The 25227-nt window shown below is 37.9% G+C and overlaps 3 protein-coding genes across 6 annotated transcripts; all 3 read right to left on the reverse strand.

The window, feature by feature from the left end:
* Positions 1 to 1993: 1993 nt before the first annotated feature.
* On the reverse strand, positions 1994 to 9099 carry LOC126582752 (cysteine-rich receptor-like protein kinase 10). Of its 4 annotated transcripts, XM_050246934.1 has the most exons (11): positions 7765 to 9099; positions 7246 to 7368; positions 6909 to 7048; positions 6612 to 6822; positions 6220 to 6457; positions 5992 to 6133; positions 4759 to 5854; positions 3825 to 3978; positions 3526 to 3693; positions 2870 to 3334; positions 1994 to 2613 (listed from the first exon to the last, which is right to left on the reverse strand). In XM_050246934.1, exons 1-7 carry the CDS (start codon positions 8591 to 8593, stop codon positions 5525 to 5527), a joined length of 2013 nt encoding a protein of 670 aa, XP_050102891.1. In that variant the 5' UTR covers positions 8594 to 9099; the 3' UTR covers positions 1994 to 2613; positions 2870 to 3334; positions 3526 to 3693; positions 3825 to 3978; positions 4759 to 5524. The 4 variants fall into 4 exon arrangements, with proteins under 4 accessions (XP_050102891.1, XP_050102892.1, XP_050102893.1 ...); XM_050246935.1 differs by lacking the exons at positions 1994 to 2613; positions 2870 to 3334; positions 3526 to 3693; positions 3825 to 3978 and having other exon boundaries at positions 5642 to 5854; positions 5988 to 6133; XM_050246936.1 differs by lacking the exons at positions 1994 to 2613; positions 2870 to 3334; positions 3526 to 3693; positions 3825 to 3978 and having other exon boundaries at positions 5707 to 5854; positions 6227 to 6457.
* A 5236-nt stretch (positions 9100 to 14335) lies between these two features.
* Positions 14336 to 16514, reverse strand: LOC126582755 (uncharacterized). Its single transcript, XM_050246939.1, has 3 exons — positions 15287 to 16514; positions 14618 to 15148; positions 14336 to 14509 (listed from the first exon to the last, which is right to left on the reverse strand). Exons 1-3 carry the CDS (start codon positions 16073 to 16075, stop codon positions 14396 to 14398), a joined length of 1434 nt encoding a protein of 477 aa, XP_050102896.1. The 5' UTR covers positions 16076 to 16514; the 3' UTR covers positions 14336 to 14395.
* Positions 16515 to 17815: 1301 nt separating this feature from the next.
* On the reverse strand, positions 17816 to 20716 carry LOC126582753 (uncharacterized). Its single transcript, XM_050246938.1, has 4 exons — positions 19775 to 20716; positions 18518 to 19051; positions 18219 to 18422; positions 17816 to 17895 (listed from the first exon to the last, which is right to left on the reverse strand). The coding sequence occupies exons 1-3, from the start codon at positions 20579 to 20581 to the stop codon at positions 18312 to 18314; spliced, it is 1452 nt and encodes a 483-aa protein (XP_050102895.1). The 5' UTR covers positions 20582 to 20716; the 3' UTR covers positions 17816 to 17895; positions 18219 to 18311.
* Positions 20717 to 25227: the final 4511 nt, after the last annotated feature.

Consider the following 25227-nt stretch of genomic DNA (forward strand, 5'->3'; position numbering starts at 1 on the left):
TTAACAACATGAAAACTGTCTCATAGAAGTGCCAATCCGCAAAACGAGCGGTAAATAGATCGCTTGTCAAAGGTTCTAGGTAACGAATAATCGAATGAGAATCATATCCGACATAGATTCCCATCATTCGGCGTGGCCCTATTTTTGTATGTAAGGGCGAAAAAATCGGTACATAGATTGCATAACCAAAAACACGCAGATGTGATATGTCAGGTTCGTATCCGGTAACCAACTGAAGGGCGTTACATGGTTGGGTTGCAACAGGCCTCAGGCGGACCAACATGGCTGCGTGCAATATTGCATAACCCTAAGCAGCGATCAGGAGCTTGGTATGTATGACTAACGATCGAACAATCATTTGTAAGTGATTAATGAATGCCTCCGCCAAGCTATTATGGGTGTGAACATGGGGTACTGGATGTTTAACTTCAACCATAACTGATATGCAATAATCATCAAAAGTTTTAGATGTGAATTCTTCATCATTATCCAATCGAATAGATTTGATCGGGTAATCAGGGTGGTGAGTCCTTAGCTTGATAACCTGAGCCAATATTTTGGAGAATGCAGTGTCCCTTGTGGATAACAAGCACACGTGTGACCAACATGTGGAAGCGTCAACCAAAACCAAAATACCTAAATGGTCCACATAGAGGGTGAATCAGTCTACAAATATCCCCTTGAATCCTTTGTAGAAAATGGAATGATTCGAACAAATTTTGTTATAAGAAGGCTTAATGGATTAGTGGATTCCTGTGTGATGATTTGAGGATACGAAGCATCGTAGTTCATCCAGGATGTCCCAAACGATCATGCCAAAGTGTAATTTCATGCGCGGTCCCAGAGGTAGGGTCGACCACATAATGGCTCTCTAAAGGGCGTATGGTCGTAGTATACAGACCACTCAGGATACATTTCATCTTCTCTAGAATACGTTTCTGGCCATATTTATAGGAAGTTATGCACATAAATTCAACTTAATTTTCTACATAGGTTTCAGTGTGGTAATTATTATCTCTAATGTCCTTAAAACTCAACAACATTCTTTCAGAACGTGGAGAATAAAATGCTTTATCAATGGTCAAAATTGTACCATTGGACAACATTATATGTGTCTTACTATATCCTTCGATCAGGTTAGATGGGCCTGAGAGGGTTGTCAGAGGTGCATTTTTAGGTATAAAGTTAGTGAAATAGCTGCGGTCATGCAAAATGGTGTGCGTGGTTGCACTATCTACCAGACAACTAACTTCTCCACTAGTCATACCTAGAATGAAAAATTAATTTGAATCGGTTACATGCATAAAAGTTCTTAAAAACAAATATCCATTCAAAATAATTTAAGTATTCAAGGATGGTAACAAATTAAAACTTAATATCCAAAAATAAATCACCAACAAATAATCCAATCATAAAGGAAAATTGTTCAAAATTTAACCAAAAACACAAAGGAAGGGTTCGGCCACTATGTGAAATTCGGCCCTAATGTCTAAAATTCAACGAGAAAAATAGTTTATGTATATGATTCTAATATTCCATAGGGGTAACGATTTCTTGAAAGTTAGAAATCTCCATCTTGGTACTATCCAGTTCGTCCACTTGCATAAAATTTGATTCAAACTTCTTATGACGAGAATGATATTTAGTTACAACCTTCTGGGGAGCTTGGCAAACATGGGACCAATGGTTCTTTGAACCACAGAGATAGCACATGTCTACATCCATGGTTTCAAATGCTTTGCCCTTATTCCTGAAGTTTGGGGCCTTGGGAACAAGGTTAGGGCGCTTCTGGGCTCTGTTTCCTTCCTTAGGTGGGCCTTGGCTATGTTGACCTTGATGGGGTGGCTTTTGGCCACCTCTGCCATGCCTATGATGACGTTTTGGGTGTTGGTTCGTGCTATAGTGTGCTTCAGGCACGACAGTCGCCCCAGTAGGTCGAACTTGATGATTTTTCATTAACAATTGATTCTGCTTTTCAGCCAGAAGTAAAATAGAAATCAAATCAGAAAACTTGATAAACTTCTGAGCTCTATATTGCTGTTGCATGACAATATTAATGGCAGAGAAGGTCGAATACAAACTTCAGAATTATATTCATTCACAAACTTAAAGTCTTGGAAGCATAAATGCTGCCAATCATGTCTTGTTTCAAGCAAGAAAATGTCCTTTTGGTGATCAAAATGATTAGCCAAAGCGACCCATGGTGCTTGTGGATCCTCCTCAGCAAGGTACTCGGTTTGCAGGGCGTCATGAATATGTCTTTGGATGAAGATCATAGTAGTGGTTTTCTCAGCTTCGCCAACCAGGTTGTCTGTCTCATCTTTAATGACGGGATGCAAGTTCTTTACAGTGAGGTTGAGCTTCACTTCTTTGACCCACTTGAGCTTGGGCCCGTTGAGCTGAACTTCCTACCATTGTATCCTTTCTCCAGGGATTGATCAAGAAATTTTTCTAAAAAAAATTAATTGATACGACGTGTGAGAAATTCAACGTAATAGAAAATTCAAAAAACAAATGCGAGAGGCTTCTTCGAGTATTTTGAATCAGCTCTCAATGAAAGCACTAATTTGTCAATGCAAATTTCCGCTGTCTTTAGTCTTGACAAAAATGCACCTGCAAAACAATCAACAACTTTTATCAGAGACCTAAGCCTCACACGCCCACGAGGTGGGGGGGGGGTTAGGTCAATGGATCTCCGATGCCTAAGTTAGTTTTTCCGAGAGAGTAAAGTGTTTAGGGCTTTTTTAGGGTCAATCATAATGTTTAATGGAGAGATATTTTCTAAATATTCCCAAGATATTAAATAGGAAATAATATATTGAGATAATGATGTGATAATCCTTAATTTATTTAAATTAGGATTACTTACTTGATTGGAGTTAATCTTTAATTGGGAATGTATTAAAGATAAGATTTGGGTAATTAATCATTATCTTTAATTCATTGCCAAAGACAGGTGAGATGTGGACAGTCATATTTAGCTGCTAAAACCTCCAAGGGTGTGAGTAGGAGCATCTGAGAAGTCTGCCCATTTATTGAGGACAATCTTGTCTTTCTTGAATAAAAGTCCACATATCACCTCTGGAATTTTTAGGATTATTTTAGGCTCCACAATGTCATAGAAGCAATTTTCGTAATATTTCTCGTAGATGCACTTGATTCTATCCGCACCAGAAGACACATTATCCAGAAAGAAAACAACCGGCATTCGACACGGATCCTTGTGATGTTCTCTTTTGTTAAAAGTATAAACTCCTGTTTTGTGATGCAGGGATACCAAAGGTGTCACTAGATGCGAAGCCACCAGACCAAACGTATCGCCGTGAATGTCATTCTGTTTCAATTTTCCAACCCAAAACCAAAACATTATTTCTATGATATAGAAACAAACAAAAAGCCCACGGATATTTCAAATTAAAACTACTAAAATGTGAATGTCGCATTTGATTTGATGAGCTAAGAAAATGGTAAAGAAAGTTGAGGTTCCACAATAAAACAAATTAGATGTATGAGAAGTAGTCCAACCTCTTATAAGAGCTTGCAAGGTTTCCCCTTTCATGTGACTCTTTTATCTTCAAATTCTCACACACCCCCTCATATGTAGTGAATTTTCAAGCCTAATATGTGGACACACAACAAATTGGATAACGTGGAGCACATGTGGCAACGACTTCACACATGGGCCAATCTGCTCTGATACCGAAAGAAAGTTGAGGTTCCACCATAAAACCAATTGACAATATGAAGATTAGTCCAGTTTACTTAAAAGCCCTTGCAAGATCTCTCATTATATTAATGTGATATTTATTCTCAACAAATAGTACCTGATGGAAATCGGGTTTGCGTGTTAATCCAACGCCGAGCTCTGCCAAGCAAGAGGAAATCCTAGAGTCGCTTCCATAGAGATGCGGATATCGTTCTAAACACGAATCAAACACCTTCGCCGGTACTTTTGCCAACGGGGACTTATAGCGAAACCTGCACCACCATAAGCCATTCCAAATCTGAATACCCTATTTTGCTGGTAAACTTTGGAGTTTGACCCAAAGTAGTATCACAGACCATGATCATACTTTGAAAGTATCTTCACCAAAATTCCCAGGGGAAAAAACCGTGTCATCATCTCCGAAGACATACTACCTCACATTCGTTTGGTATATATATCGTTCACCTAATCTAATATTCCAACCCAGCAGAATGTTAAATAAGAAAAAGTATGAAGCTACCGTGAAGTGGTCCAATGAAATAATGACCCCATGCAATATTACAAAAAGATTGTACCAAATTTTCACGTGTTATAATAAAAAATGAACGACAAAGTTAATATTGTATCAAATGCATTCGCTTGTTATAATTTATGTAGAATATAACATAAAGTGATCATGTTTCAAGTATATTAGAAAATTACCATGAAGTGGTCCAATCAAACACTGACACGTTTTATTTCCACATGTTTGCACAACTAACCAAACCAACAAGCACTCATATATTCTGTTTCATGAAAAAAAAAAACATAGATTCATAAGAATTCCGAAGATGCAGCTTCAATGAGACCCCATGCAATATTACGAAAAGATGGCACCAAATTTTTACATGTTGAAATAAGAATAAGTCTTATTTTAAGGTATATTAACAAAATATATTCGTTTGTTATAATTTATGTAGAATATAACGCCATGTGATCGTTTTTCAAATATATTGAAAAATTGCTTTGAAAATAGAATCTATAAGTTACTACTGAAAACAAAAAATGCTCACATATTCCACTACAAACTTTCAGCAGCTGATGGAATCTGCATGATAAGGAAGAACATTAAATTATAGCTTCACCAAATTATGGTTTGGTTTACCAAAAAAGATAAAGGTACACCAAATTTTGGTTTGGTAAACAAGATTTCAACAATGGGGACAGGAGAGAACTGTAAAAATCTCAGTAGATCACCACAAAAGAAAACATTCTGTGATGAATGCTAATAATTTGGTGTGAACAATTGCCTTTCCCTTGGCCTGCAAAGTCGATGTCAAGCAAGAAAATTGTTCTTTAGTGGTTGTTTTTTTTTTCGAGAATGTGAAGGTAAAAAGAGTTCTACATTAGCGAAAGTAAAATCTTGCTAGAGCTTCCAAGGAGTTCATCGAAGATAAGTTGGTATGAGTGGTTTGACAATTTGAGCAAGTTGACATCATCTACTGATCAATAAAAATCAAATCAAAGTATGTATAATAATTTTCTAAGTTTCTTTGAGGACCTACATTTTTGTATAACAAAAAATGAGAAACAGCAAACTAAGAGTCCGTTTTTGCTTACCATCATCAAGTGGTGAATAGACACAAATTTCAAAGTTTAAACTCATCAAACAATGATAAATAAGGTGGTGAACATCACCATTACTTGAGTGTGGTGAGCAAAAATATTCCCATAGACTAATAATTTGAGTGTTTAATCTACTTTGTGGCTAGGTAGCTAGCTAGAAGAGATATCTAATATCTATCCAATTATTAGGACATTGCACAATTGCTAGCTAACCTAGCGAGGATAGAGTTCAGAGACTGTAACATCATTTACTGATTGAGCTGCTTCTGCTAACATATCGAGCTCAGATGCAGTTAAGTTCTGTGAGTTGGCGGAGCTTTCCTGTCCGACATAAAATGCTGGCTGCGAAGGCACGGCGGAGGTAATAGTGTAGCTATTGAGCATCATAACAACCTCTGACATAGTAGGTCTTTCAGCCGCAGCTTCTTGAACGCATAACAACCCAAGGTGGATGCACTTCAAAACTTCATATCTAGGCCACTGGTCTCCCAAACTCGGATCCAATAACTCCAATGATGTTCCATTTGCCCAATGTTGCCATGCCTATGTGACAATTTCAAGTGTTAACTTCAAGTCAATATAACTTTAAGAAATTTGTTCAGTCAAGTTAACGTGTTATATATGTTGTCATGTTGTGAAACTCAATCATTAATCATGTCAATTATTTTTTACGTACTTACATAACTTTGTAGATTTGAGAAGGTGCGGAAGCTAGAGTTCTTCCGACCTGTTATAATTTCAAGAACTAAAACCCCAAAGCTAAAGGCATCAGATTTGGTTGAAAATTTTCCAGTTTTAGCATATTCTGGTGCCATGTATCCACTGCACATCGTGAATGTATGTGTTAGAGATCATGTATCAAGCAATAAGCAGTAAATATCTAACTAGGTATTAAGTTTGTGACATACAAAGTACCAGAAATCCGGTTCGTATTGCCATGAGTTTGGCTCTCGCCGAACAGTTTGGCTAAACCAAAATCAGATATTTTGGGGTTCATGTCTTCGTCTAACAGGATGTTGCTGGCTTTCAAATCTCGATGTATAATCCGAAGCTGAGAATCTTCATGCAGGTAAAGTAGCCCTCGAGCAATTCCGACAATGATTTTGAACCTTCTTTCCCATTCCAAACTAAATGTTCTCCCCTGACCTATATTCAGAGTTTAAGTTTAATAAGAACATAACATTATTGTGATCAAGAAAGAAAAATACTGAATCTCCATTAAAAGCAAACAACTAAGGGACTGGTAATTCATACTGATTCTCCATTAAAAGCAAACAACTAAGGAACTGATAATTCATACCAAATAAAATCTTGTCCAAGCTCCCGTTGGGTAGGTATTCGTAGACGAGTAGCTTCTCTTCATCTTCTAAGCAGAACCCTAACAGTCTTACAAGATTCCGATGCAGTAACTTAGCAACTAGAATTACTTCCGTTTTTAGTTCTGCTAGACCTTGGCCTGAACTACGTGACAGCCTTTTCACTGCTATGTCCTGTCCATCGGGCAGTTTTCCCTAGAGGTGTATATATGGACACAGTCATTTACACAAATGTCATAAAATTGTAAAGAATGCATTGATTACAACTGAACTGCAAGTACCTTGTAAACTGGACCAAATCCGCCTTCTCCGAGTTTATATGCTATTGAGAAATTGCTGGTTGCAACTTTAAGTGTATTTAATCCAATCAAAAGTGCATCCCTACTATTGTTACCATCTTCACGAACATCCGAAAGATAATCTGCATGAAAATATGCAAAGTTAATGTCTTCAGGGGCATATAAGTTAGTCTTCAGAAAGCTTGTAGCTCAAGTGAATGTATACGCTGGAGAAGTCCTAGTTTCGGTTCGCCCTTCTCCAATATTGCAGGTATAAAAATAAAAACTAAACTATAATATAAGTTAACGTTTGCGATTGAAGCATGTATGTTCTACTTACCAACTCCACTTCTCCTGGTCTTTTTCCACAACAAGAAACAAGCGCAGCTTGTGGCTACCACAAGCAATCCCAAAAGAAGTGGGATAACTATGATGACTATGGTTTTTGAAATCTTCTCCTTTCCTGCATAAACATGAAATTATTACTACTCTATTCATATCTAATTCTCTAAAGGAGTACTCAATTCATAAAACTAAAAGTTTCGTATGCTGACAAAGTTAATAACATGATGATTGATTTGATGCAATTGATTCTTATCAAGACTAACATACTAGTTAACTTTGAGGAATTGGATAAAGGGAAATGATTTCCACTTTTTCCTGATGCACACCCTTGCTTATTTCTGGCATTGGAATCGAATAAAGCAAAGGAAAATCAAGGAACAAAAATAAACAGGGTATACGTGCATAAGGAGAAAAGAATGTGCAGAAATCATTTCCCGTTGGAAAACCATCTTGCAGATATTACATGTGCATGACAGGAAGCTTTTGAATGCATCAAAAGAGCCTAAAAATTTACCAGTAGTCTTATTAGTGCCACCAGTAGTAGTTGAATTAGGAAATGGAGTTGAATTAGGAAATGGAAAGGGTGCCGCTAGAGGTGGTGGATGTTGAATTGGTGACAGGAAAAATGAATATATCTCATACCGGAGAAAACAGCTCTCAGAAATTAGTGTATACCCAACAAATCCATCCGGCGGTACATAACTGGCAATCTGCTGCAGGCACGTTAAGCAGCTGTTTTCTGCTAGGTCTTGGGTGCACTGAGTCATGCCATATAAATCTTTGGAATCCGTGTAATTGGTGACCCCGATAGCAAATTTTGAAGGATTGGATGCAGCGTTTGATGATAGGTTGTTAACCAAGTTGTCTACCTGACTTCTGAAAAAAACTGGGTCATTTGCTGTCTGATTGTAGTATAAGGTCAACCTCGGGAAACTGTCGAAGGTAGAGAAGAAACGTCGGTCCGAATACTGCAACGAGCAATTTAAATAGCCAACCGAAGCCTCCTTCTTGCTAAAACAGAATTGCCTGATCTCAGTTGCTGCTATATTTGCACAAGCTTGGCAATCGATTTTAGAGAGAGCGCCGCGGCATTGAACAAGGCCATAAACCACATCGTTGTTCTGACCAATGCTTGTGATGTAATATCCAGTTTGAGATGCATTGGCAACAAGGGAAGTGAGGGTAAGATTTAGGTTTTGCTCGTAGACACTCCCGGAAGAGTAATTGGCAGCGGTGTTACAGTTCGAAAAAGAGTAAATCGTTTGCGCTTTAGCGGGATAGTAAATTTGAAGAATGCATGAAATAAGGAGAAAATAAGAAACGTATAATGCAAGAAATTTCATTTTAAAAGATGATAAAAAGGATTAGGAGCAGAAAAAATTGCAGCAAATTAAACCCCAATGCTGAATAAACTTGTCCCCTGCAACATTCTAAGTAGAACAACATACTAGTACATGCATTCACATGTTCCGCGACGTTTCGTCATCGAAAACATAATTTATATATGGAGAAATAAAAAACAATAAAATGGTTTGAATATAAAGCAAGTACTTATATTTAAAAATGGTGAAAGAAAGATTATATATGCATAATGTAGTTTTCGGAATCTGACTACGTGTAGTTCATTAGGTCTGCATAATTTTAATATCATTGTTTCTACGAAGATCAAAGTAACACCAAACATAAAATCCAAATGTCGCATACCATGAAAGAGTCAAAGTAAACACGACGTACATGACCATCCTCTCAGCAACCAAGTTAAGAGAGAAATACAAAAGTGAAACAAGTACGTACTCGTTTCTAAGCAACGACTTGGAAAAAAACAATGGCTTCCTTCTTCTTTTTTAAATGCGATGTTCACTCCTGGCCGGCCAACAGGCATATATAGGCAAATAGAAAATTGGGAAATCTGAGAGAGACCTGTTGAGTTTTGTTCACACGCCTTGCTGAGTGTCGTCAATGCGCGAGCGAAGTCAACATGTTTGTGTTTAGTGCATTTCGCGTCAAACACGCGTTAGGATTAATTCAATTATATTCAACATATTTTCGTCGAAAATACTAACCATTTCGAGTCTCTTATCTTTATTTTTCCCTTCATACGTTTGGAGCTTCTTACGCGGGACATGAGAAACCAACTTGAATAGGTTGATTTGGAATTTACGTTGTATATGTGTACTTTAAGTAGATCGAGATCTTCGGAAGCGATGTCCTCCAAGTCAAGGTGCTATTATTTGGTACAAAGGTAGGTTTGTTTGTGAAATACCGAGCAGATGCACATACATATACCTAGTGACGGTGACACGAACAATGCTCTTTACGTGACAAAGACGCCAAATTCGTTGATGCACCCCCATTGTTCGATGAAAAAGTTTGTGACTTGTTACTCGATTATGTTCAAAATTTTATGTTTAATCACCTTCATATGCTCATGGGAAGCTACAATTCTAGAAACCTAACATCGATTCGATTTACGATACAGTTCAATGCACTGGTGACCTTTCAGTTGAATATCAGAGTGCGTAACGAATAAGACTAACACGAATAATAAAAATATTATTAAACAAACTGAGAATGCCGGAATGACTACAAAACCCTAAGAGATTACATTGTGAATAACTTGATTCTCAAACTAAATTACAAGCTCTATTTATAGAGCAATAAACGTAAGAAACCCTAATGCGTAAATGCCAAAAATACCCTACTACAAAATCAAATCAAATCTCTAATTAATTTCCTAATTAAACCTAATAAATTCCAACACCCCCGTCAAACTCATGGCGGTACATGACATGGGTTTGCCAACAAGCATATGCGGTTGCAAGACTTCATTATGCTAATTTCCGATGCCAATTTCAATATGAAATTTCACCGGTGCAAGTGCAAGATTTCAATGCCAGTGCCAGCGCAAGATTTCAATGCCAGTGCTAGTGCCAGTGCAAGATTTCCATGCCAGTGCCAGTGCAAGATTTCCATGCTAGTGCCAGTGCAAGATTTCCATGCCAGTGCCAATGCAAGATTTTCATGCCAGTGCCAATTCCGAACCAACTTCATGACAAACTGATACGTAGCGGACAAACGGATGAACAAATTGATACCTATCTAGAACAAATTAAATTCCGAAGAATCGAATCTGCTCTGATACCAAGTTGAATATCAGAGTGCGCAACGAACAAGACTAACAAGAATAATAAGAATATTATTAAACAAACTGAGAATGCTGGAACGGCTACAAAACCCTAAGAGACTACATTGCGAATAACTTGATTCTCAAACTAAATTACAAGCTCTATTTATAGAGCAATAAACCTAAGAAACCCTAATGCATAAATGCCAAAAATACCCTACTACAAAATCAAATCAAATCTCTAATAAATTTCCTAAATAAACCTAATAAATTCCAACACTTTCAATGTAAGAAGTGTCTTGATGTCGCACTATAGAGGAACTTCCAAATCAACCACGTGAAGTGAGAGACAGGTGTACTTAATAATCGAAGACTCGAACGTTACTCCCTTATTGAGAATGAAATTTAATTAGAGGAACGTCCCAAACTTCAAGATAACATAAACAAAAGAAAAAGATTGAATCTTTTGCTTAGTCAAACCACCATTTTTCTTTTCACACGGTGCATTATTTCTTAATCCAACTATGCCCAAAGTAAATAAATATAACAAAGATATTTGATGCGAAAGCTTGATGTATTGGTACATATGAAATGCTTTTTAAGCAATCTCATGTGTCCTCCTTACTCAACATTGTATATATTTCAACTCAAATTTGCTTGAATTTAGGCTTTCCTAGGTTTGTGGATCCTTGAAACCTCCATCCAAGAAAGCTGTGAAATCCCGTTCTTGGATTTCACTGTTATAATCTACGTATTTGTATTATTGAGATTTTATATTATTTCTCGAGAATTTATTTTAAATTGTTTGAGTTTAGATTTTAATTAAACTAGTTACGAAATTTGAAGTTTGGAAATTAATTATTTAAAATCCGTAGACCTTTCGAGGTCACAATTTATAATTTCGAATAGATCTTGAAACCATGAACATATAGGTGAAAGTCATTTGCGAGTCCGAATTATAACAGTATAGTTACGAACATTTGAAGTTGTTTTACTAAACTATAGATTTTAAATCATTTAAACTTCCACAAGAAAGAAGCCTAATTAGATTTAAGCAAAAATAAGAGGACCAATTAGTTAGAAGGAGAAGGAGGAATCAAATTACAAAGGGGAAGGTTTCTGAAAAAAATGGGAAGGGGGGTAGGTGCTAACCCGTTTTGGAGGTGAATTGGACCCATTAACCCACAAACTTGACCCGCTTGTACCTTCTTCATCTGAGCTCCGTTTTGGATGATCTTGGTGTCCATGAAAAGCTTTTGACGAGCCCTATATCTCTGCAGTGTTAGATTTCCCATTTTCTTATCCATTTTTCCAATTCGAGGCAACAAAGTTCCGTGGGTTTCCGGCGATTTTGTCATTTTTCCGGTGACTTCGGCAACCATTTCCTTTGAGTGAGGTATGAAACTTCATCTACTCTTCATAATCTTCAAGTTGGTATGCTTGGTTTGTGCTTTCGTATTCATTTTAGTGTTGGGTGTTTAGAACCCTAGAAATCCGATTTTCTCCGGCGAATTTGGACGGTTTCTGGTTAGAATTTATCGTCGGCCTAGTTGTGAAAAGTGTTTCCCTTGTTGAGATCTAGCTACCACATAAATTTGAGCTCATTTAGTTAATATTGAAAATTCAAGTTTTCAAAACCCTCCACCTTGGCTACCACCGCGTGTAGCGGTGCGTGGGACCGTCCACGAGTGTTGTCTAAGTACCAAATACCTTCTAGTGACCCTATGAACCTATGTCTAGCTCGGTTTCCCGAAATTCAATTGTTTGATGTGGTGATCAAATTGGACCACCACTTGTTTGTATGATTGACGACAATCCGATCGTTGGATCGTCGTACAATTTTGTGAGCACCTTAGTTATTAGTTGTTGGACCTTTGAGAACTTACGGATCGAAAATCCGATGTGTGGATCTTCCGGTTTGAATAACCTTATATTGTTGATCTTAATGGACCTACCTTATCGACGGTTGACGTTCTAGTCAACGTGCTATACTATAGAGTATCGTTTATCTCTAGTTTGTTGTTGCGGCTTGATGGAACTTAGTTGGCTCATCACGATGACGTGTCGTTCTCGGTTGATATGTGTCTCGATATATGTATTAGTGGCATCATATTGAGTTATACTTGTTAATTAAATGTGCTTTCTATTGAAGTGTTATTTTATTTTTAGCATCGATCTATGTTTATTAATTGTGATTCAACTGTAGCTTGGAAACGTTTATGAAATGTGGTTAGATATGTATGATCAGTATGATGTGTATGATTGTTTTTAGGACGATGTGAACCCAGAATCTTATGAGAAGTATTATGTATAACTTTTATGCTTGTATGATAAGATAGTTAGTGGTCATGAGAAGTTGATAGTGCAAGTGATTCCGTTGAGTGATGGTCCGGAATCCCTTTTACTCCGCGATTCCATTGAGTGATGATCCGAAATCCCTTCTACTTCGCGATTCCGTTGAGTGATGGTCCGGAATTGTATCCTTGTTTGGATTTCGTTGAGTGATGGTCCGGAATCCCTTCTACTCCGCGATTCCGTCGAGTGATAGTCTAGAATCGTTTCCTGGTTTGGATTCCGTTGAGTGGTCCAAAGTTGTTGATGCATAAAATTAGTGAGGACTTTGGTACAACAGAAAATGTTAAGTTTGTGACATTCGCTAGATTGCTCCGGTCACTAATGTGGATAAGTATGTGAATGGATAGAGACAGAGAAGCAAACACAAGATGTACGTGGTTCACCCAGATTGACTACGTCCACGGAGTAGAGGAGTTCTCATTAATTGTGAAGGGTTTACACAAGTACATAGGTTCAAGCTCTCCTTTAGTGAGTACAAGTGAATGATTTAGTACAAATGACATTAGGAAATATTGTGGGAGAATGATCTCCTTTTATAGAAGAATTTCTAGCTTTGTTCTGACATTGACACGTGTTGTGTTGTGATTGGCTTCTGATGTTGACACGTGTCGCACAGTGATTGGCTTCTGATGTCAACACGTGTCGCATTATGATTGGCCTCCTAGTTGGAGGGAAACTCTTCTGGGTCCTTGATGGTATAACGTTGATCGGTACTCAGTAGTTTCGGGATTAGTCAAGTATGGTACAAACAAAAGTCTCATCACTTGACTTGTTGGTTTCTTAGATTTGATATCAGCTTCAGATATGTAGGCTTGGCTTAATTGTGTCACTCTAGCCTTAGTTTTAGTATATTTGTGAGCAATGGTTTTGAGAATCTCGTGAATTGAATTAGAAAAGCTGTTGGACGTTTGGGTGACTCCTTCAGGATTTTCTATGATTCGATTATGATTTCATAAATTATGAATTTAGAAGATATGGTTATAGTTGTTATTATTTTGGTCAAATTAGTTAATTAATGTGGCTAGAAAATTGTATTGTGCTTCGTTGGTTCTTTGATATGATATATGTTGTGAATTGCGGTATCATGTTGCGACATAATGACTTATATAGAAGATGGAAGGGAAATCATGATTTTCAGGTGGGTTTGTTATGTAACCCTGAGTCTAGTAATTTCATGCTTGTCAAGTTCTATTGATTGATTGAGAAATGATATGCCTTTCGGCTTAAACGGACTGTGATATATGTCAATTATAGTGCATGACGAACTATGAATGGCTTGATCCCTGTTTAAGGTACATAGGCAGTCTAACAAGGAGGTTAGATGCAGTCATAAATCATACGAAAAATTATTATGCGATTCGATTATTGAATTGTGCTTTGCCCATATCCCGGAGGAGGGGTATGATAGATACGGGTATTTGGTGACGTCACGTGTCGATCCTAAACGTATGTCGGGATCGGGGCATGACAAAAGCAGTCGAATTTGAGACAACACATTTCAATGTCGAATACAATGGCATTCCTAATTTACATTGGATTAGACAATTAAGTAGTATTAATTTTCCTAACATCTACAATAATTCGTTATTTTTGACATACCTATTCCATCTGGATGATATAATATTGTTGTATAATTAATCCGGCTATATGCAAATACGAAACACCCCTACGGATGCATGTGTATTAGTTCTTCTTCTTTGCATTCTCTGATTTCGATTTCCATCACCTTGTTGCCCGAAGAAGGTAATACATCGCAACATTGCCTTCGTGGCGCCTGCAACTGATTAATTCACGAAAACATGGAATTAGTATTATATAAGTTTCATCAAGACGTATAACAATGCTCAAGTGATCGAGCAATGTATGTCCGAAATATTGTAAGCAATACCTGTTTCATATCAAAGTCTAGCTTATGTGAGTACACTTTGACCTCCTCCAACCTCCTCGGAGAAGCCATGTCGTAGGAGCAATTTTCGTAAGACTTCTTGTAGGTGCTCTTGATTCTACCCGCACCAGAAGACACATCATCCAGAAAGAAAACAACAGGCCTTCGACATGGATCCTTGTGATGTTCTCTTGTGTTAAAGAGATAAGCTCCTGTTAAAACACTTCCCCTTTTCCACTGGCTGAATGTCTCTTGCACGGGAAGGGCATCCGGCAGAAGAATATGGTTTCCGTATACTTGAACAGCGTAACCCCATGACACCATGATAGTCCACGAAAACCATCTGTCATAGCAGACTGTTTTCTGTAACATTCTTTGAGAATCAACGTTGGCAGCTTTAAACAAATGCTGCAGAGCGTTGAGAGTCGTCATGTTGGGGAAGATGGGGTTTACGTGATCGATGTGATGCAGGGATACCAAAGGTGTCACTGGATGCGAAGCCAGCAGACCAAACATATCGCCGTGAATGTCATTCTGATTCAATTTTCCCAGCCCAAAACCAAAAGTATTATTTCTATGACATATAAACAAACAAACAAGCACACTGAAATTTCGATTTAAACTACTGAAATTTAATGTCACATATAATTTGATGAGCGAAGAAAAGGGTACCTGATGGAAACCGGATTCGCGTGTTAACCCAACGCCGAGCTCTGCCAAGCAAGAGGAAATCCTAGAGTCGCTTCCATAGAGATGCGGATATCGTTCTAAACACGAATCAAACACCTTCGCCAGTACTTTTGCCAACGGGGCACTTATAGCGAAACCTGCACCACCATAAGCCATTCCAAATCCGAACACCCTATTTTGCTCGTAAACTTCGGAGGATGTCCCAATGTAGTACCACAGCCCATGATCATACTTCGATAGTGTCTTCACCAAATTCTCCGGGAAAAAAACCGTGTCATCATCTCCGAAGACATACCACCTCACATTCGTATGGTTAAGCGCCACGATCTCAGAAACAACACGAGCAACGCGAATAGCAGACTTGAGACCGCCTCTGTAAGTGTAACGAAAACGGGCAGTGTCACCCGAGATACACACTGGAGGAAGAGAGGTATCATTGGCGTGACGGTGATGATCAGGCGGAAGGCTATCCAGAAACACACATCCCCTCATGGATTGGTTCTTCCACCAGAGCCTGACGTACTCCTTCCTCTTAGCAGACCATGATTTCTGATTCGAAGCAATCCCGAACACAATGTGCTCGAGAGAGGATGAGGGCGGGGAATACTCATCTTGAGACAAAGAACTAATATGTGCAAGCTTTGAGCTTGTAAACACAAGGAAGAACGACACGAGAAGAAAGAGCGTGAAGACGGAAGACGAGATTATGAAGAGGTTTATCAACCGAGACGGATTTTGGGTTTTCGAAGGCGACTGAGGAAACAGCAGCATCTTAAGGAAAGTAAGAAGAACAAAGGAAGAAAACAGAAATGTATCTAGAGAATACAAGTGTGGGACAAAACCAAGATGTCGATTGTGAAGCGTTATCAACGGCAAGAGAAAGATGCAAACTTTGACCTGTATTCTTCTCCACCAAAGTCTATTTAGTTAGCCAAATCTCCAAAAGAACATGGGGTAGGCGTGGAATTCACGCAAAAGTCCTCCATTTCCTGCCAACCCAAAGAAAACAAAAACCGCAGACCTAATTTGAACCAAGTCGGCTAAAACAATGTGCCTCTTTTTCTGCATCGAGCTGATGCGTTAGGTTAGACTAGAGTCAAGGGTCAGCTACTTGACAGCAATGGCATTGACTGGAGTGTGAGAGATTAAGAAGAGGGGTTACGTGTTAAAACGTATTAGGACTTGGCAAAACAAAAGATTTAATTATGTACATCTTTGTTAAATGCAAAACGTGAAGAAAGCAGCAACTTCAGATCCAAGATTTAGAAAGAAAATAACTTTAACGGGCTTGGCAAAAATAAAGTGTAAACGTGTTGCGGAATGCTTGTAAGTTCTCCCTTTATTTCATTTTTTTCTTGGATGAATAACCAAGATTATGTGTAATTTAAAAAAAAAAAAATCCAATGAAACAAATACTCACATATTTGAGGTTTCTTGTGCAGCTCGAGTAATGTTACACTTACTACCTATTTGTACTATCATTTGTATCATCTCTATTGGAAAAAATAGTACAAATAATGGTATAAATATGTGGTAAAAATAGCATTTTCGGTGTAGCCAACGATTATCCCGAGTGATCAATGCATGTAAAATATGTTTATATGCAAATTAAATGTTTTTTATACAAACGATATTTGGAAGGTAAAAATCGACGGGAATTTAAGTGCAAGTATGTACTGTTAATCACTTGAGTGACAATCCACTAGCTCATAATTAAATGTTTGTTTAGAAAAACATTAAGCTAATTAATCACAAAAACATGGTAAAGCAAGCAACCGAGTAGTACATCGTACCAGTTAGATTTGATTTCTAAGTTGTTTTATGACGACCAGATCCGAGAAGTCAGAAACATGACACCATCCTATGCTGGAGCTTCATAAATAATTGAAAATCTCACAAACTAGGTTGCTTGCAGATTCAAAGGATGCACATGCATTAGACTTCACTGGTTTGGAAGAAGGGCTATCATCCTGAATAATTGAACGAGGAAGGACGAAGCAGATCATGGAATAAGTGTGCGTGCCAAGTATGGCATTCACCCCAGCTCCAACATTACAAAACCAGACCCTATACTCTGCAATCTATCATCTACAGTTCATCAGCAAGATACTCTAACTGCGGCATGAAAACGCAACAAGCATTTGAAGAATATTTCCCTCGCATGCTTATCCAACGAATTAATGTTTATCCTCAAAACTATTCCTCGTCATTTGATGTCTCAAAACGTAAGTTACCCTACGACATGAAAACATTACATACCTATCAGTTCACTAGTTACATTTCAATCCTCTGGATTTCCACATTTATTGGGGTAGTCTCCACCAGCAGATGTGTGAATGGCGTTCTACTTCCTTTTTGTCTGTCCATCAAATTCCCAGAGATAATTAGCCACTGAAAAGTTTAACCAAGATTGAGCCTTAACAGATGTCGAAACCTTAACTGGCAGCAGATTTTCACAGTGACTTCCCCCTTCGGCAAATCTTTTTCTTTTGATTTAGTGTTTTCAAGGACATCATTCCAGAATAATTATTTTAGTCTTGATCAGAAGATAAATAGCCATCTCTTCCAAGTATATTCTCTTCTTCCTCCTCCTGTCAAGAAGAAAAGGAACTTAAGCTTTATGAAGTGCAGATCACATCACATAATATCACATATAACAGACCACTTGTAGGTCCATTTCACAAAAATAAAATTTAGGAATCTCAAGCATTCTTAACCAAGTGAACAACCTATGTCCGATAGCTTAATAGCCCAATAATGAAGAGAGAACACGAGTAAAACTCAGATTTTCCATTATGTCAACTAATTGTGAGATATAAATCACATCAATGAATGGAATGCGAGGAGAGAGGGAGGGTTTCCTTAAGCACTTCTCAAACATAATTTAGGAACAAGACAAGACATTAGTGTTTACCCTGATAAGATGACGGTACACCAAAAGTGTGCGTGGTTCTCTGAATTCTGCATCTACGTAAGTGTACTCAGAGCAACTATCCAACAGAAAACTCTAGAAATTCATGGAGATTAACTCATTGTCTCTGCACCGTCTAATGTTTATAGTCATGGAGTCATTAAACGACGGCAAAATTTCGCAGCAGTGACGGCGTTGAGCCTTCATCTGGATTGTAACAAGTGGACAGTAGTTAATGGCGTTGACTAAAACTGAAGATGAAAAAATACTTATTGTTTACATCAATATTAGTGAAGCAATACCTCATCTGGATCAAACTCTAGCTTCTGTGAGAACACTCTGATTTTTTCCAGATTCTTTATTGCATTTGCTTTGGAGCAGTTTTCCACATTGTGCCTGGAGTAGTTGCTCCAGATGCCATGGCTATTGGATACGACACTTTCCAGGAAAAATACAGTTGGTCTTTTACACTTATCTCTAGGATAATCTCTCATATTAAACATGTACTGACTTGCATCGATACTACCACTCCTCCTCCATGGCATAAAAGTTTTCTGCACAGAAAGGAGATCTGGAAGGATTTCATTGCCATCATACACCTGAATAGCATAACCCCACGCAACTGAAACAGTCAACGAATGCGACATGTCATAGCAAACAGTTTGCTGCAATATCCTGGCAGGATCAACATTCACAGCCTCAAAAAGATGTTCCAAAGCTTGGGTGTTGTTCATGTTAGGAAAGATTGGATCTGTGGCATCTACATGATGAAGGGACACCAAAGGTGACAGCGGGTGTGCAGATAGCATTCCAAACAAATTCCCCCGCATATCAACCTGGTTAAAAATATGAAGGTAATAAATGCCTGAAAATGCGGCACATAACTTGAAATAAGTTCACAATAAGACTCTTTGCTAACAAGCTCAAATGGGATTCAACAGATGATCATAGGACACCGATCAAAACTATTCATGATCTGAAAACTCTTGTTATCATTAACGAAATCCAACATAACTCAATCAGCAATTCAATCTATCAACAACTAAATCGTTAACTTAGTTTGTACACATGAAAATAAACTATAAACTAGAAAACCAGACCAGCAATGCGATTGCATCGTATTCCAAATACAAACATAACGAAGCAGAGGAGCAGAAAATGTAGTATAAACTTGTTTCAAGTCATACAAATAATGTTCTAATGTTCATTCATTCTGTTTCTTCGGAAAGCCCTATGAGCTAAATGCCTTGTCCTCCCATTTCGTAGCTCTCAATAAATTTAAGGAACACCTACGAACGGACCTCCCCACCTAAAAGGCAAGTTATAGAAGAAAGCCGAAGCCATTCCTTAGCAAAGCTTTCATTAAACACAATCAGTTCATCCAACACCATCAAGCAATTACTTTCCTTTCCTTCCTAACAAAACCAATTTCGGCATTACATCATCGAAATCTTATAAAGTTAATTACTTTTTCTGATAATGCATGCTTAAATCTTTAAAATCTTATCAAGATAATTACTTTTTCTGATATTGCAGATAAAATTAACTAAATTCACTACCTGATGAAACCCAGGCTCATGGGTCAACCCAACACCGAGCTCCGCCACACAGGAGAAAACCCGAGCATCGCTTCCGTACCAGTGGCCGTATCTCATCAAGCACGAGTCGAACACCCTCGCCAGAGCCGTAGCCAGAGAATGGCTAATGGCGAACCCTCCGCCGCCGAACGCCATATCGAACGAGTACTTGACATTCTGCTGGTAGCTCTCCGAGTTGCTCCCGACGTAAAACCACCGATCGTGATCGTACTTTGACAGCGTCCTCACCAGATTCTCCACGAAGAACACCGTGTCGTCGTCGCCGAACACGAACCACCTCACATCCGGCTCGCCGCGATCAACGACCTCCTTGACCATGCGCGCCACGCGGATCGCGGAACGGAGCCCTCCCTTGAAACTGTACGGAAAGCGGGAGGTATCACCGGAGACGACGACCGGAGCAACGGACTTCTCGCCGGAGGAGTCGATTGGGGCGCGATCAAGAAACGCAAAGGCGCGGGTGGAGGCGGGGGAGCACCAGAGGCGGAGGTAGGGCTCGCGGCGGGACCAGGAGCCGGAGGAGGAGGCTATGGCGAAGACGAGGTGGAGGCGCGTGGTGGGGGAAGAAGTGTAGCGGGAGAGAACGGCCGGCGGAGCGTGGAGTAAGAGGAAGTAGAGGTTGAGGAAAATGGAGAGGAATAACAGGAGGGCCTTGAAGCGGGCGAGGGTTAAGGTTCTGGGCATTACGGACGGGAGGGAGAGAGAGAGGTATCGGTATCGGATTGCTTTGCAGGTGGAGTTGGTTTTTCGTTTGATTTTCTGGTACATTTAAAAAGTTACAGAGAAGATGATGAACCAGTTGCAGTCGCAGTCGCAGTCGCGGGGAGAGTGACGATGATTGAAGAAGAAGGTGACGAATTCATGCGTTTGTTTGATTAGATCCACCAGAGCAAGTGAGGCCAATGTGATAATTTGCTTAGATATGTTTTTAAAATGGCTGAAAACGTTTTTAATGGAAATATTTTTAAAAATAAAATTTTGTAAAAATGCTAATAAATTTTAAAAAAGGGGCAAAAGATTGTTTACTACTTTCAAGTTTCATGGTTTTCAACATTTAGTACATTAATTTTTTTTCGTCTCAGAGTCATACATAAAGTGTAAATTTTGGGACAATCTCATACATCCGTTAGTCAAACTGTTAGTTCTCCCGTTAAGTGATGATGTGGCGCCTATGTGAACAATGACTGGACGCCACGTGTCATTAAAAATATTTAAAAAATTAATTAAATAATTAAAATTAAAAAAAAATTAACAATCCATTTTCCCCCTCTCCCCCGTGCCCCCAACCCAGAGGAAGAAGAAGGAGAAAAAAAAAAAAAAGCCGTTTGCAACCCAGAAAAAAGAAGAAGGAGGAAGAAGAAGGAAGAGAGAAAGAAGAGAGTTTCAGGAGAGAAAGGGGAGAGTTTCGGCCAAGGGGAGGAGGAGAGAGAAATGAGGTGGCGAATGAGGGAGGAGGAAAGGAGAGAAATGAGGGAGGGGAGAAGGAGGGGAACGGCCAGGTCTCTCCTTGACCCGCGACCCGACCCGCATCATTCTTTGTTTTCCGACAAATTTTCACCCATTTTTCCGGCAAATTGCACTACCTAATCACCTAGAATCAACTTCATGACCTTCCCTCTACCTATTACATCCCAAATTTGGAGAGATTTGGTGGTGAAAATGGAAGAAACAGTGAGGGGTGCGGCGAAGGTGGTGTGACTGTGATCCGCCATTTTTTAAGTAAATCTCGTCAACCACCACCACCATTAGACTCCTGTAGAACCCAGGAACAAAGCCCAAGCAGTTGTGGAGGCGTTGGAACAAGTGGGTCGTGGGGGGGGGGGACGAATTCATCTTTGCCGATTCAGGTTTTTTTTTTTTTTTTTCTTCTTCTTCTTCTTCTTCTCCTTCTTCTTCCCCTTCTTCTTCTTCTTCCTCCTCCTTCTTCCTCTTTCTTCTTCTTCCTTTTCTTCTTCTTCTTCTGGGTTGGCAGACGGTTTTTTTTTTTTTTTTTTTTTTCTTCTCCTCCTTCTTCTTCTTCTGGTGGTGCAAATTCTGTTTTTTTTTTTTTTTCTTCTTCTTCTTCTCCTTCTTCTTCTTCTTCTTCTTCTTCTCCTTCTTCTTCCTCTTCTGGGTTGGCAGACAATTTTTTTTTTCTCCTTCTTCTTCCTCTGGGTTGGGGGCACGGGGGGAGAGGGGGAAAATGGCTGGTTTGTTTGTTTTTTTTTTTTTTAATTTTAAAATTTAAAATTTTAATTATTTAATTAATTTTTTTAATATTTTTAATGACACGTGGCACCCAGTCATTGTCCACGTATGCGCCACGTCATCACTTAACGGGAGACTTAACAGTTTGACTAACGGATGTATGAAACTGTCCCAAAATTTACACTTTAGGTATGACTCTGAGACGAAAAAAAATTGATGTACTAAATGTTGAAAACCACGGAACATGAGGGTAGTAAACAGTCTTTTGCCCTTAAAAAAATATCTAAGTACTTTATGAAAACAGCATATACTGATACTTCTCATAGAAAACACTTAAAATACTTTTAAAACTCAAAAGCATTTTTCTTTAAAAACATTTTTCTTTAAAATGACTGAAAACGTTTTTAAAAACAGTATTTTGTAAAAATGCTAATAAATCTTAAAAAAATATCTAAGTACTTTATGAAAGAAGCATATACTAATACTTCTCATAGAAAACACTTAAAACACTTTTAAAACTCAAAAACATTTTTCTTTAAAAACGTTTTCAGTCATTGATTCTTTCTACGCTTTTGACTTTTGTTCGAGAGGCCGATATACCATATTTCATGCGGGCTAAGGCCCAATTTTATTTCTATCTTAGGTCTTGCTGTAAGTAGGATATGTATTGATGTAAGTAGGGTATGTGTTTCTGTTAGAAGTGCTCGTAAATACTATTTCTTAGAAAAGCATTTGAAAATACTTTTTGAAGGAGCACGTGACATGTGTTTCTCCATAAATCAATTCAATGGCACAATAATACCTTTAGGTTTTTCTGTCGAACATAGTCTAGAAGTAGCCTCAAACAGGCCTTAAAAAATGTTAGTCCCTCTATAACACGTAGTCGTATACACTCCAAAGCAAGTATTCTATATCAACAAAGATAACTATTGATCCGATTCACATTCGTTACTTTTTTATATTCCCAAATTTCTTAGCTTTTTTACTTTCAATACTTGTGGTAAAATAAGCGTGTTATCTGCCAGCAGATCAAAGTGTTTAGCGTAAACTGTTCATTATTTAGAGTTTACATGAACAAATGGTCTCACGTAACATTGAATACAAAACTACATACGCCTTATGAACATAAGTATTCTTCTTTTAACAAGGGGATAAAGACTTATATAAAATGAGGATGATGTACTTTCATTAACGATATGTCAAGTTAGTCATATATTTTCAAGTAAAAAAGATAAAATTTGTAATAGTGCATAATTAACTTGAAATATCACGTAATGGTCATCTTTATTATATGACAAAATTACAGGTCCAATTTGTCAATTTTCAGAGTGGTCAGTTGGGTGTATTTTGCATGTTTTTATGTAAAACGATCAATTCTCCTTTTAATTAATGATCATGAGATTTACATGTAAATAGGGATTTAACGTGAACATCATTCTATCGACACCTTGTTGTAGATATAAAATACCATTTAACTGTGAAGAATCAAATTTGCTGAGGATAAATTTAGATACATTGAGATATTGGAGAAAACTAACCATTGAAATAGAAAGCTAAGTTGATATACCTGTGGGATTGTAGATTCTAAAATTTTACAATCTCATCTCTTTCTTCCCGCTTTCGCCTTAAACTCTAACATTCTAAGGTCGAATTACAAATGCAAAGTATGAAACACAGTATGAGGTTTTAATGAAGAATATCTTATGATGACAATAAAATTAACAACGAATGGTCTTTCCAAGCTAAAGGTGAGAACGCCTATAGAGCTTGTAAAGCACATGCATGAGTTTTAGATTTTCAGTCATCAAAACAATGATACACAAAAGCACAAGTAAAAGATGGAAGAATTGACATAAGTAGTATTAGAGACAAGAATTGTTGTATATGGAGATGATTGATTCAGAACCAAATAAATTCTTGTGCACAACTTACCCAAGAGTTTTTCAAGAGGACACTTTCAGGCTCGTCAGTGTTTGTCTTTCAAGGCTTCGGGACTCATGTCATTTCAAATTTGCAAAAGCATGCATTTGCCAACAGAATATTGCAAAGTATGTCCTGAAATCAGACCACATGAAGAAATTTTTTATAACGTTCAAACTCCAAATTTGACATATCGTTGAATGCTGCAACTACTTTCAAGGAGCTTATGACTAGGCACTATCATCTTTTCTTGAATTCCATTTTGAAAACTATGAGTGGCTTTTAGAAATTTGGGCAGTGAGGGATCTGATAATGTGATTATTGAAGTCAGTGCAAATGGAAAACCTCATATAATTACTTAAAGTTCAAGCTATAGTAATTACTTCATTTTTTTTACCTTTTACATTTATTATGTTCTAGTAGAATGATTATTGATTATGTTCTTTTGTGCATTGGATCCAGATTTTCCAACAGTACCAGTCACAATTGTTGGAGGCTCCAAATTGTATCACCAAACGCCAAAATCGTACAAATTTCGATGTAATGATTCAATAAGCGTGGTCACGGAATAACATAGTAATCTTAATGAACCTTTTCAAGGATCCAAAGAAGACAATCAAGTTAGAAACCTTTAACGTCTTCAAGCTATTTGTTGCAAACCAAAATAAGACTCATGATATTGTTAATGTTCTTGTTTCAAATAGAAGCAAGATTCTTCATTTCCATTGAGAAAGTGGATGAGCACATTGAAGCAAAGAAAGCTCAAGTTATTAATGAGATTTATGTTCTTGAATTCAAACTGGGCAGTCCCAGGATGTCATCAGTCTTCAGCTTTAGAACCAACTGTGTGAGGTTTAATGTTAAAATTGTACCGTTGAGTTGTAGTGCTCGTTTTATAACTCATTTTGAAAAGAGAAATTGAATTACTATCAATTAAAGTTTTGTTGCCATATGAAAAAAAAAGCTAATATAACCCGTTCTTGTTTGACTGAAATTCTTATATTCCCTACCAAACTAGTTGAACCACACACATTGCATTTGTCACCTCTATTATTTCCAATTATGTGTGAACAGTTATATATATATATAGATACTCTTTATGAAAATGTTTTTAACTTCATATGTTTTAAGCACCAAACCAATTTTTTTTCAAACATTATTACCCATACTATTGGTGGCATCCATCACCTTTTTTTGTTTTTTAACACAATTAATTTGGTGAATTAAAAGGTTTATCAAACAAGTGGACATAATATTTGAATGAGGATCTTCTCCGGATCCTCTTTGTAAAGATCCCGGATATCCTC

The sequence above is a fragment of the Malus sylvestris genome, chromosome 9 (assembly GCF_916048215.2).
Source record: "Malus sylvestris chromosome 9, drMalSylv7.2, whole genome shotgun sequence".
Taxonomy (NCBI): Eukaryota; Viridiplantae; Streptophyta; class Magnoliopsida; order Rosales; family Rosaceae; genus Malus; species Malus sylvestris.

Excerpts from the sequence above, each read along its gene's own strand:
- LOC126582752 (XM_050246934.1), bottom strand. The coding sequence starts at position 8,593 with ATGAAATTTCTTGCATTATACGTTTCTTATTTTCTCCTTATTTCATGC. Across the intron at positions 7,369-7,764 it reads TGGCACTAATAAGACTACTG|GAAAGGAGAAGATTTCAAAA; the intron begins GTAAATTTTTAG and ends ATGTTTATGCAG. Across the intron at positions 7,049-7,245 it reads GACCAGGAGAAGTGGAGTTG|ATTATCTTTCGGATGTTCGT; the intron begins GTAAGTAGAACA and ends ATTTTCATGCAG.
- LOC126582755 (XM_050246939.1), bottom strand. The coding sequence starts at position 16,075 with ATGCTGCTGTTTCCTCAGTCGCCTTCGAAAACCCAAAATCCGTCTCGG. Across the intron at positions 15,149-15,286 it reads GCGAATCCGGTTTCCATCAG|AATGACATTCACGGCGATAT; the intron begins GTACCCTTTTCT and ends AAATTGAATCAG. Across the intron at positions 14,510-14,617 it reads TAGACTTTGATATGAAACAG|TTGCAGGCGCCACGAAGGCA; the intron begins GTATTGCTTACA and ends TGAATTAATCAG.
- LOC126582753 (XM_050246938.1), bottom strand. The coding sequence starts at position 20,581 with ATGTACCAGAAAATCAAACGAAAAACCAACTCCACCTGCAAAGCAATC. Across the intron at positions 19,052-19,774 it reads ATGAGCCTGGGTTTCATCAG|GTTGATATGCGGGGGAATTT; the intron begins GTAGTGAATTTA and ends ATTTTTAACCAG. Across the intron at positions 18,423-18,517 it reads TAGAGTTTGATCCAGATGAG|ATGAAGGCTCAACGCCGTCA; the intron begins GTATTGCTTCAC and ends GTTACAATCCAG.